This window comes from Brachionichthys hirsutus, chromosome 4 (assembly GCF_040956055.1).
Source record: "Brachionichthys hirsutus isolate HB-005 chromosome 4, CSIRO-AGI_Bhir_v1, whole genome shotgun sequence".
Classification (NCBI taxonomy): Eukaryota; Metazoa; Chordata; class Actinopteri; order Lophiiformes; family Brachionichthyidae; genus Brachionichthys; species Brachionichthys hirsutus.
The window spans coordinates 1,451,366-1,463,643 of record NC_090900.1 but is presented as its reverse complement, the minus strand read 5'-3'; the positions used below and the strand labels follow the sequence as shown (position 1 = coordinate 1,463,643).

The window sequence follows — 12,278 nt, the reverse complement described above, 5'->3', positions numbered from 1 at the left end:
TCGCCTCTGTGAAATAACACTGTCTGGGTCGAGCTTTTTGGAGACGATGTCATTGACTACATCAGGGGAACGTTGATCTTTTTGGATCTGGAGCTGCCTGTTGACCGCAGCCGAGAGTCATGAGGGCTGAAACGTAAGCAGGAACTTTGCCGTAACTATGATTTAGTGAGGAGGCTTTCTCCTTTGTAGGTGTGATGCTTGGATGAAGCGCAGATTCTTGAGTTTGGCCTGAAAAGAAATCCGACCGAGCTGAGCCAGTGAATGATGGATGGCATCCTGAACAATTCCCTATCCAACGTGGCCAACAGCACCGGGCGCTACTACGATGCCGCAGGACCCTGGAGCCTCATCGTACTGGTCGTCATCATTCTGACCACGGTGGTGGGGAACCTGCTGGTCATCATCGCCGTCGCTCGCACGGCGCAGCTCCAGACGACCACAAACATTTTCATAATGTCGCTAGGCTGCGCCGACCTCATCATGGGGGTCTTCGTGGTGCCTCTGGGAGCCACCATTGTGGTGACGGGTAAATGGCATCTCAGCGACACTTTCTGTGACTTCTGGACCTCCGTGGACGTCTTGTGCGTGACGGCGAGCATCGAGACTCTCTGTGTGATCGCGGTGGATCGCTACGTAGCCATCACCAGGCCGCTCCGACACCAGGTTCTGCTCAGCAAGTGGCGCGCCAGGTTGATAGTGTGTTTAGTTTGGGTCGTGTCCTCTTTAATCTCCTTCGTACCGATTATGAAAGGGTTTTGGCGCGACGACGACGCCGAGGCGCAGCTGTGCTACGATGACCCCGCCTGCTGCGACTTTGTGACCAACATGGCCTTCGCTACCATATCCTCCATAGTGTCCTTTTACGTCCCGCTACTCATAATGATATTTGTCTATGCAAAGGTCTTTCTAATAGCCACGCATCAAGTCAGGCTCATAGATAAGAGTCGCATGCGTTTCCAAAATGACTGGCCGACAGTGCGTATACAAGTTGGGCCCCACGTCGGCAACGTTGTGCCGTTTGTTCCGGGATCCAGCAGCAGCTGCAACGACGTCGCGCAGCAAAAGAACGGAAAGAGGAGGCCGTCGAGGCTGATACTCGTCAAAGAGCAAAAGGCCCTCAAGACTTTGGGTATCATCATGGGGACCTTCACTGTTTGCTGGCTGCCTTTTTTTGTGGCCAACATCGTCAACGCTTTTTACAGAGGCGTCCCCTCGGAGAGGGTCTTCCGACTGCTAAACTGGCTGGGGTACGTCAACTCCGGCCTCAATCCCATCATCTACTGCAGGAGTCCGGAGTTTCGTACGGCCTTCAAGAACCTGCTGGGCTGCCCCTGGGTGTCCACGGTGGAGCTCAACGCTTTTTACAAAGAGCTTCGGACTCGCTGCTCCTGCTTTTTATGGCAGGCCGAGTCGGGCACGCCCGGCTCGTTCCAAAAGTCTTCAGCCGGTAGGACTGAGGCCAGCCTGGCATGTACTCTGGGAAGCAGCCAAAGTATGGAGGCTTCCCCTAGTCCTCTGGAGTCCAACGGCAGCACACAGTTCAATATCTTCTCAGAACCAGAACCCTAAAAGTAAGTTCATGGATATTCAATATAATATTTTGCATTTGACCAATTTTATAATATTACACTAACAAACTAGGCTACGAATTCATTCATGTGACATCTTTGCAGCAGCGTGTAGATTCCCGTGATCAATCAGTGGCGAGGCGCTACTCGTTGTTTTAGTCAGGTCGCCGCTGAGATCTGAGACAATTTCAACTATCTTGTCGACAAGGATATCCAAACCTCCAGAGAGGCTCCACATCTAGTTCAATAACTTCACCGACATTCACAATGTGAGGACATTTACGTGTCTCTGGATATCGCTCTCTGTCCATGAAGAGATGAGCCAGTCAGAAGCAGGGTCAGACGGTCACGGCGTCGCCATAGCAACATTCGAAGGAAACAAATTCTAAATCCACGGCATCATCCCGATAAGACTCTAAATACATACATTTAATCCGTGCAAACCTTTTTGCGTAATCCTGTTTACAAACAAATACTCAAACAAGCAAAGACAGCGGATCACAGAGCCTCAACCAACTGTCAAAGACGCAACAATTATAATCCATCCTTGGCAGTTATCATTTTAAAGTTTACGTCTACATACCTGCACGCCCCAATGCTGTAAATAACTTTTATGAATCAAAAAGCAGATAGAGATCTGAGCGATTTTAACTTTGGGTTTGATGCACACCTGCTGTGCGTTAAGGTGAGCAAGCAGTAATCCGTATTTAGACAAGTTCCGGGACGCCTGCCGTTCAGATTTATTGAGTTTGAGGTGGGTTGCATGTTTAAACCAGATGTTTAGTAAAGTGATTGATTTAAAAGTACTGGCCTCTCATGTAATATCTTTGGACATCTTCAGATGCAGTTTCAGAGAATCTCTTGGTCCTTTCGGGGACATTTCTAAGAACTGGTTTGTCTCTATCTGTCAGGGGGCCTCAGTGCGCCCTGCCCAACACCCCCTGCAGCAGATAAATCATTATCACTTATGCACAAGGAAGAGGCTGTTTATGAGACCAGGAGCGAATGAGACCCCCCCCGTTAACAGATGTGGACAGGGGCTGGACGGCTCCTGGGATGGCCATCCTGGGAAACTTTAAAAAAAAAACTTTGAAAATCCAATGACCCCTAATGAGAAGTCGTAGAAAGCAGAACTTTAATTAATTGCATAATAAAACTTACTGTTTTCACATTTCAATAACTTTTGAATAAGTAGGTTTTTGACATTGTTATCCAGGATTCAAATATTCCAATATTTCAAATTTAACTTACAAAAAGCATCACTTCCACATATTATTGAAGCATAAATATGTGATAATAATAATAATCATAAAGCATACAGCACACCACAGCAGACATTAAAATGCAAATTGGAAAAAGATCACCACAAATTACACAACAATTTGAAAAAAAAAAACATTTTAAGGGCTGTTACGCATAAGAAAGTGACATCATAGCTGTTTTCCATTCATTTCTTTCACAGAAGGTTTTAAACAGTCATTCACTTAATTTCAATAATGTGCTTCCAAATCTAAAATGAAAATGCTCCGTTTCATTTGACAGCCTTGTTATTAGACATCCAGTAATTTCACAACAGACTTTCAACATCTGCAAATGGTTTCATTGTTTTTCTCCCTCGGTGTAATAATAAACACATTTAGGGGTAAGAACCTTCCTTGGAGACTCTAATAAAAGAATATGAGGATCATTTGGACCATGAACTGCTGAGTCATTCCAAATAGCGCTCTCCCATTGAGTTTCTGCATCCAGCCATTAGCAACACAAAAGCATTAAGCGGCACATTTCCATGAAACCCTGGGACCCTTAGTTTGGATCCGTTTAGTTAATGGTTACCAGGGACATTATGTCAATAGTTTGTTTTCATGGAAATACATGCAGGCATATCAGCGAGGCCCTTATCAACACGCGCAGCAGCTCCTAGCTGTCACGTATGCAGACCTCTCGATCACGGGACGACCCGCTCAACCGCCTGCGCCCCCGTCGCCTTCTAAACTAACGATGACATCAACGTGAATCCAGTTGCTAAAAGTTCGTTTTCACGGTTAAAGAAATCTTAACGCAGCCATTATTGTGGAGCTCTTTCTCTACATGAAACACGTTGCATGCTGCAGCTGTGCTGTTGCGTCACGTTTCAAGAATCCTGCAGAGGCACATGAGAGAATCCGACTCCTCTGAACGTCAAGCGTTCCATAGCGGAGGACTGAACCAGGCGCTGACTGATGCTGGCATCGGGTTTATGAGTCTGGGTCTTCATGCAGGCTAAATATGCAGGCGTGATCATCCGCTGCCCTTGCTGAGGTGCCCCCAGGTCGTGTTAAGTGTGGCAAACGTTGTGCAATCAGCTCTGTGCAGGATAAGTCATGTACTTCACAGGAGTCTGACTTGGTGACAAACGACTCGCTGTGAGTGAAAAAGCCTTTTACCCTCACAGAGCTGCTAATGTGCGGCAGGGTGCAGCGTTGTGCGACTTTAAAGTGGCCTGAAGGCTGATCTAATAAGAACAGGAGTCCGCCGAGAGGGTCATCGGGGGCAAATCAAGAAAACCTGATGTTTGCATGGATTTTTTTATTGATTTATTTATTGTATTGTTATTTATGCGCAGTGAAACGTGTCATCCTGAGATTTCTCTCCTCCAGCATTCCGCATGCTTCGCAGAGCAATGTCCATAATGTGCATTTAGTTATCTCGGAGCCAGATTGTTCCTGAGGCAATGTGAAACGAGGTGCAGGGTCAACGTCAAGCGTCCTGGTGGTGGCTTTTGGGAAACGTCCAGGACTCTCTGGACAAGGCTGGCGGACTTTTTACTGGTTATTACAGTCGTTTAACTATTTGAGATTCAGGATATTTAACGGCGTAAAAATATAGAAAAACAAAAAATGACTTTATTCTTTGTTGGTGCTTTTCTCCTCTGGAGGCTGCATTTCTATATGTGTCCAATAGCTGCATTGCATCTCAGAGGTGTTTTTCCTCTTTAATCTATCAGATTTGTTCCAATTCAAACAAAACATTTATTAAATGCCGTTTTAGAACGACAGCTTGGCCGTTTCATCCCCTCTCAAATTCTGATTTTCTTGATCTTGGCGCTGACCTGGCAACACCAAGACCTCCAAACCTGTCAAATACTGTCCATCGGTTGTCAGCTTACCCCGAGCCTCCAGCTATGACGTCTGCTTTGCCCTCTTTTTGAACAAAACACCAATCAGCAATGGCGGTTTTTGCAACGTCCAATCAGGCTCCAGAAACAAGCTGCTGGATCGTTTTTGGATCCTTCATGTTGCCAGATTGAGGCGGCTCGGTGGCGCAGTGGTAAGCACTGTTGCCTCACAGCGAGGTGGTCGCAGGTTCGTCTCCGACTTGTGGCCATTCTGTGAGGAGTTTGCATGTTCTCCCCGTGTCTGCGTGGGTTCTCTCCGGGTTCTCCGGCTTCCTCCCACCACCAAAGACATGCAGCCTAGGAGGATTGGTTACGCTAAATTGCCCGTAGGTGTGAGTGTGTGTGTGGCTGGTTGTCTGTCTCTGTGTTGCCCTGCGATGAACTGGCGGCTTGTCCAGGGTGTCCCCCGCCTCTCGCCCATTGACTGCTGGGATTGGCTCCAGCTTGGCCCGCGACCCGATAACGGATTAAGCGGTTAGAAAATGAAATGAAAATGAAATGTTGCCAGATTGTTACCGTTAATGCCTTGGATTTGGATCAGGTGTTAAAAACGATTTGGTTCGGTTCAGGATTCAGATTCTATTCTAATTTTCTTGGAATATCTGATCTATAAAATCAATAAATGAGTTAATTAAGGACAAGGCAACTCTTAAAAATTCCACATCCAACCACAAGAGCAGGGACTTCTGTCACTATATTCAGGGGCTCCTCCGGAAAAGCCATTGAAGGAGCCTTCAGTTTGTTCAAATCAAACTGACTGTAATCATAATTGATGGGACAGATTTCCTCCTGTGATGATAGAAGTTTATGTCCAGTGGATACAATCTGGATTTTCACTTGAAGCTGTGAATTCCTCCCTGAGGAATCTAAGAAAATATCAATAAACTTCTCATATTCCAATTTTAGAGAAAAAAATAAAAGGGGAAACCCCTGGATCTACAACTTCATGCGTATCTGAGCCGCCTGGCTCTGGAAGTCAGTGCAGTTGTTGCATTATCCTGCTGACAAACCGACCGACTGTCGGACATGGGCGTGAATGTCACCGCTTTGGCAGAGGATCAAAGGGAAAAGGAGCTGGGATGCAATTTTTCCACATAAAAATCATGTGAACAAAAAAAAAAAAGAACTGTAAGAAATCAGACATCAAAGTCTTGGAGCTTTCTTATGCATGTTCTTACGACTTGGAAGGATCCTCTGGTGGCACACAGGAAAAACATCAAGTCAGACATCGTATGTTGAGGTTCTTATCCAGAAAGCTAACAAGCTAACTTGCTTTTTATTCACACAAACCCGATGAGAAATGCAAATAATAAGATCCCTTTCATCAAAGCCTTTTTCCCCCCCGCTTCCTGTTTGATGACTAATGACGCCTTAATGTCCTTCCCCTTTTAAGACACGCCAGGTACACGATCCTCATGTCATATTTATTTCTCTTTCCAGCTCACAGGAAAAGGATGGATGACTTTAAAATGTCAGGCTACTGGAAAAACAACAACAACAACCTTCCGGCTGGTTCTGCGGTTGAGACAAAGACAACAGCGAGGACTGAAGTTACTGAAGAGATCAACCACACACACACACCTTGATGCGAGTCTGCTGATCTGGTCCGGACAGGAACTCCTAGGCCGCCTCGGTGTCCGCGAGGTCGGCTGCCGCTCGGCGCCTCACGGCACCTTCTGTACTTTCTTTGTGTTTTAATTCATGTTTAGACAGAATGTGAGCATTATTTGAGTTTTGTACAGCATAATATCCGGTAAGTTATCTATTTATGATGCAAAATATCCGCAGCAAAAAAATGCTAAAGTATTTTAACTCATTGAGTGCCGGACATTTTCAGCCCCAGACTTCTCGCATTTTCCCCCTGATTTTCCAAGCCACGCAAAATATTCTTTACTATGACTATGCACACACGGAAACTAGCAAATGAAAGATTAAAGTATCTTCTTTCATTCGGAAAACAAAGTGTGTTCCTACCATTTTTTGTTCTGGATTTATTGGCCGTTGAAGAGAGGTAGGTTTTAATGTCAGGGTTGGCAGTGAATGTTATAATTCTGGAATGAATTCTGGATTTTTTTTCCTTTCGAATTGGCCATGTTCCGAATAAATGATTCAAATGTGCTAAAGTAATGGACGCAGCCTCCGCTTCATTATGTGTTGTGCATTACTTAAACTCATCGGCCCCCATTAGAAATAAAAGATCAGAAAACTCTGTGAAGATGGACATGGCTTGAAAGTGTTCAACGTGTATAATAAATTATTTTCCAGCGCTCAAATGGATCATTTTGATGGTTAAAATGGCAAATTTCAGGATCAAAAGTTCAAACTCAATCATCTGGTTCACAGTGGCTGAACAATCAATAAATTACTGCTGTAGAATTCATGTCTCGTGAAAACGAGCCTGTAATAATGAAATGTAGTGTCGGAGTGAAGCTTCCAGAGGCCCAAGAGTTCAGCCGAAGTCTTATCAGCTGGTTCCTGTTACAGCCTTGTCAAGGAATAAGACTGAAATCCATTCGGGGAAAAGATGCCAACAAATAGCGAACGTGATCACTATTGATCCTCACGCTCTCTTCTCTTGATCCGTGAGCCGTGCTGACTCGACTTCCTCCGCCAAGTGTGATGACACAATTTTCAGTATAGGAGATATTTTCAGGATGTGCAGCGTTTTCCAGATAAAGTCAAAGTCCCGGGACAACAAATTGAATCTTCAGCGCTCTGAAGAGCCCTTAAATCCAATAGAGTCAATTAATTAGATGATCCTGGTGACTGATCTCGGGTCAGCATCCTCTTCCTCACAGCATAGAAGCACATACAAGAGGCCTTGTAATAATGTGGGCAATAATTGACCATGTCTAAGGTAAATGGTGTGTTGTGGCTTCAGGGAAATGGAAAGCGTTTTTTCTCCGCTCTCGACGACGTGGTGACATTTCATAACCGCACAAGGAGCAACACATCACAGGAAGGGCGGACGCAAACCTCTCTGATGATGAAAAGACTCGGCACACTTTAGGCTACACGTTCGAATGGAATGGGGCTGTCAAGGAGCATCCAGAGACACGAGGCAGACTCCGCATCCTCTGAGGCCGGCTCAGCTCGTTGGAAGCTTTGGCCGTCTGCTGCCATCTAGTGCGCTTTATTCACGCCCACCAGCTCCATGGAGGGAGACACAGTCCATTACGACTCCGTCTTCCGAAGCCACAGGCATGGGATCCAGCGCCTGTGCAGCAATAAAACTTCCATTTCTCATTTTGGAAGCGGCACGTTTTTTCCCCCCTATGGAATATTACCCCATCACAAAAGAAAGGGGATTGGAGAATTGAGAGGGAAATTGATTTTCCAAAAAATAACATTCCTGGGAGGTCCAACATCTACGGATCCCATAGATGGAAGAAAATCCAACATAAAATATGCCGATACAAAGTACAACACTGGTTTAATTCGATGTTTTCCTCTTCATTCGTCCGCAGAGCACACGTGTTTGATTCGTTTAAGGAGGCTGTGGGACATCTGAAGAGCAAGATCGAACCCAGAAGAGGGTCCTGATTGGGCCACTGATCATTTCATTCCAGGCTACCCGGTTCGATGACTCTGCCTCCCCGTGATGTCAAAAGTGAACTCACCAGAGCCGCAAATTAGTTTGTGACAACCGTCCGTTGCTGTTGCCATGGTGACTGCATCCAAAATACATGTTGTAGCCTGGCAACAGTGGCTAAACAAAAAAGGCTTTAACAGAACCGACCCAAACAGCAGCATGGTGAAAGAGGGGTCAACCCAAAAGGAGGTCATGTCTCTGTGTTCTCCAGTAGCGAAGCAAGGCTGCTGTCCGCCTTCCAGGAGGGAACGGGTACCTGGCAGGGAGAGGTGAGTGCAGCACGTTTCCGTTTGACAGATTATTTAAATGGAAACGTCGAGTTTGACATACAAGAAGCAGAGGGAGCCGTTTTCCAGCTCCTGTTCGACTCTCAGCTCATTCTAGAAGCCTGTTTTTATGGAAGGTGAGCGTATTTTACCGCCGACCTACACACACACAAAGAGTGTAACTGGCTGCCTCAGCTCCACCAGAGCATAGATTCACATCGATAGTGGACGTCTGTAGTTCGGCGCTGAATCAGAGTCCAAAATCTGAGTCCAAAAACGCGATGCAAACAAAAATCCGGTCTTGCGTGGCTTTCAGCTGGACAGGTATGTTCAGATAATGACGCCAGACATAGACGTCGCTCCTCAGCAATTACAAAGCCTTAAATCCAATTGAGTCAGCATCACCTCAATGAGACGGAGCGCCCTGGATTGATCCTGCTGGCACGGTTGCGTGACTGAGCTCCAGCTAACAGCCACCGCCCCTTTTGTCCCTGCTAATGCCCCCCAAAGCGTAAATACCTGTCTGTTTCCTGACTTGTTGCAGGTGCTCGGCGTCCAGACTCCTGGTTTCACGGCAGCAGCGCTTCTTCTCCTCCTCCTTCTCCTCCTTGTTCTCCTTCTCCTTCGTTAACAGAATACACAGTGTGCTGAAACTGAGACAGACTCTGCGTGAAAGGTGTGATTGAAGTGTGCACCCAATGACAGTCGTATCTATGGAAACATGAGTTGCTGTGACACACACACACACACACACAACGATTTATAAGGGGAAGAGAGTGTATAAAGGACGTGATGAGAATGTGCACAAGTTTCCCTTTCCGATAGTGATATTTAAATGGGTGAAAACAGGCGGGATCAGCAGGTGAACGGTTTAGAATCTGCTTTTAATTAAAAACAAGGCCAGTGTGGACACTCTCAAAAGAGAGAGGTCAGTTTCCTGCAGGGGCCGGTTTATATGTCATGATGGGACTAGTAGAGGGTCCATCCCGTCAAGGCCAAACAGCCTCTGTTCAATTAACCGCAAATCCAAATTCCACTTTTCTACCCACACAGATAACCCGCATTATAACCAGTGGGATATCAGCCGAGCTGCATTATGAATCCAACCCTAAATATAATGGGTTCTTTGCTGCCACGCCCAGGCGAGTCACATTTGCAGACATTTATCTGAGAAACGTTCACACATTCAAGCATCGCTCTCGTTTTAATTGTCGTCTACGAGCTTAAGCCTGTTAGTTCTCGTGATAAAAGCTCCTGTGTTGCAACGGCTAACCTCAAGCTATCGGGACAGATGAAATTCCTGCGCTGTTCCGAGTCAATTTCAACTAATTTGTCTTTTTTGTCGGCGGATAATGGGCGCCTCTTGTGCAGCACATAAAAGCATAATGTAATAATGGCCCCATTCCAATCCGGCCTCTACGAAAGCTGCATTTAAGAGAGAGTCTTGTATTCACAAAGATGTAGGCGTAAAAAAACTTTCATCTTCTGCAAATGGTAGAAGGTCCACAGAAAAATGAACCTCAGAATATGCCAGATCAGATCCATAATTGATTAATGCATTCGTGCGCGTATTCCTTTAATGTTTTTTTACAGCATCTTTCTTCAGAAGACGTTAGAAATGGAAAAAGATCCACCTGAAAAACTCAATAAGGAGATGTGTCCGGGAAAGACAGCAATCCGGCCTGTTTATTCTGCTAAAAGCAGGAGCAGGAGGAGAACACGCGTCCCCCGCGGCTTTCACCGCCGGGTCGGCTTTAATGGAGACGGGGAGCTCGCTCCTTTCCGTTCCAGTGACTGCAGTTTGCAAAGATGCGAGTTTTGCATGCGTGCTGCTCTGCGCATCCGCACCTGGGTTACCGCGCGTCTTACCTGTGTTAGGGTTCCTCTAACCCTCTCCCGGCTCTTTGTTCTCCGCTGTGGGTGCGTAGTCAATAAGGAGGATTTGGGTCGAGATTAAGATATTTATATAATATGCAGATCAGTACAGGTTGGTTCGGATATCAGCGCTGGATTCCACCATGCGTCTCGTGAAAAGATGTAGGCGTAAAAAAACTTTCATCTTCAAAGTCCGGCCTTCCCCTTCCCCTGAAGGCCGGACTTTGCCCCAGCCAATCGAAGCCCTTGTTTAGCTGTGTTTTGTGTGACGTCACTGTTGTGAGGCGTTCAATTGAAATCAGTCATGACAACACCAAACTAAATGCGGTGCGTTCCTAGTGGTGTCGGCGTGTAATTACGTTGTGGAATCCCATCTAATTCCAGCTGATTCTCGTTTTCGCTCTCTTTATTGTTCCATCGTCTGCTTGATCGGATTTGCTTTTCTCTATATCAGCTATAAAATCGCTTTCATATTTAAAACAACAACTTTCGACCATCAATAATAGACTGTTTAATCTCTATTGATCTTGTATCTTTACATTAATGCATTAAGATCTCAGTCCCACAGCAGCAGGGGGTCCTTTCACATCGGCCTATTGATCCAGAATCAGGCTGCACAATGCATGAAGACGCGTGTTTGTATTCTGGTTTATCGTCCTCACAGAGACACCGCCTCACCTCCTTATTGTCCTCACAGAGACACCGCCTCGCCTCCTTACTGTCCTCACAGAGACACCGCCTCACCTCCTTGTTGTCCTCACAGAGACACCGCCTCGCCTCCTTACCGTCCTCACAGAGACACCGCCTCACCTCCTTATCGTCCTCACAGAGACACCGCCTCACCTCCTTACCGTCCTCACAGAGACACCGCCTCGCCTCCTTATCGTCCTCACAGAGACACCGCCTCACCTCCTTGTTGTCCTCACAGAGACACCGCCTCGCCTCCTTATTGTCCTCACAGAGACACCGCCTCGCCTCCTTATCGTCCTCACAGAGACACCGCCGCGCCTCCTTATCGTCCTCACAGAGACACCGCCTCGCCTCCTTACCGTCCTCACAGAGACACCGCCTCGCCTCCTTATCGTCCTCACAGAGACACCGCCTCGCCTCCTTATTGTCCTCACAGAGACACCGCCTCGCCTCCTTATTGTCCTCACAGAGACACCGCCTCGCCTCCTTGTTGTCCTCACAGAGACACCGCCTCGCCTCCTTATTGTCCTCACAGAGACACCGCCTCGCCTCCTTGTTGTCCTCACAGAGACACCGCCTCACCTTCTTATTGTCCTCACAGAGACACCGCCTCGCCTCCTTGTTGTCCTCACAGAGACACCGCCTCGCCTCCTTATTGTCCTCACAGAGACACCGCCTCACCTCCTTATTGTCCTCACAGAGACACCGCCTCGCCTCCTTTTTGTCCTCACAGAGACACCGCCTCGCCTCCTTATCGTCCTCACAGAGACACCGCCTCGCCTCCTTATCGTCCTCACAGAGACACCGCCTCGCCTCCTTATTGTCCTCACAGAGACACCGCCTCGCCTCCTTATCGTCCTCACAGAGACACCGCCTCGCCTCCTTATCGTCCCACCCCCTGGTCTGTTTTACAAATATTTGGGGCCGCTGGAGGAGGACAGTTCAAACATGGCATCCATCCCCGCGGCTGTTGGAGCGTCACAAAAACAAGGAGCCCATCACTCTCATCGCTTTGGCTGCTGCTGTTAAGCACAGGAATAGATCAATCCCCAATAATCAATGATCTGTACCGGCACGTTGAGGCTGGACGCGCTTGAGCGCGCGCGTCACGGGCGCGTCCTTTCATCAGAGAT

The 12,278-nt window shown here is 47.0% G+C and overlaps 1 protein-coding gene across 1 annotated transcript; it reads left to right on the top strand.

Moving 5' to 3' along the window:
- The first annotated feature begins 261 nt into the window (after positions 1-261).
- Positions 262-6,546, top strand: adrb3a (adrenoceptor beta 3a). The gene is made up of 2 exons (XM_068761090.1): positions 262-1,571; positions 6,163-6,546. The coding sequence occupies exon 1, from the start codon at positions 262-264 to the stop codon at positions 1,567-1,569; it is 1,308 nt and encodes a 435-aa protein (XP_068617191.1). The 3' UTR covers positions 1,570-1,571; positions 6,163-6,546.
- Positions 6,547-12,278: the final 5,732 nt, after the last annotated feature.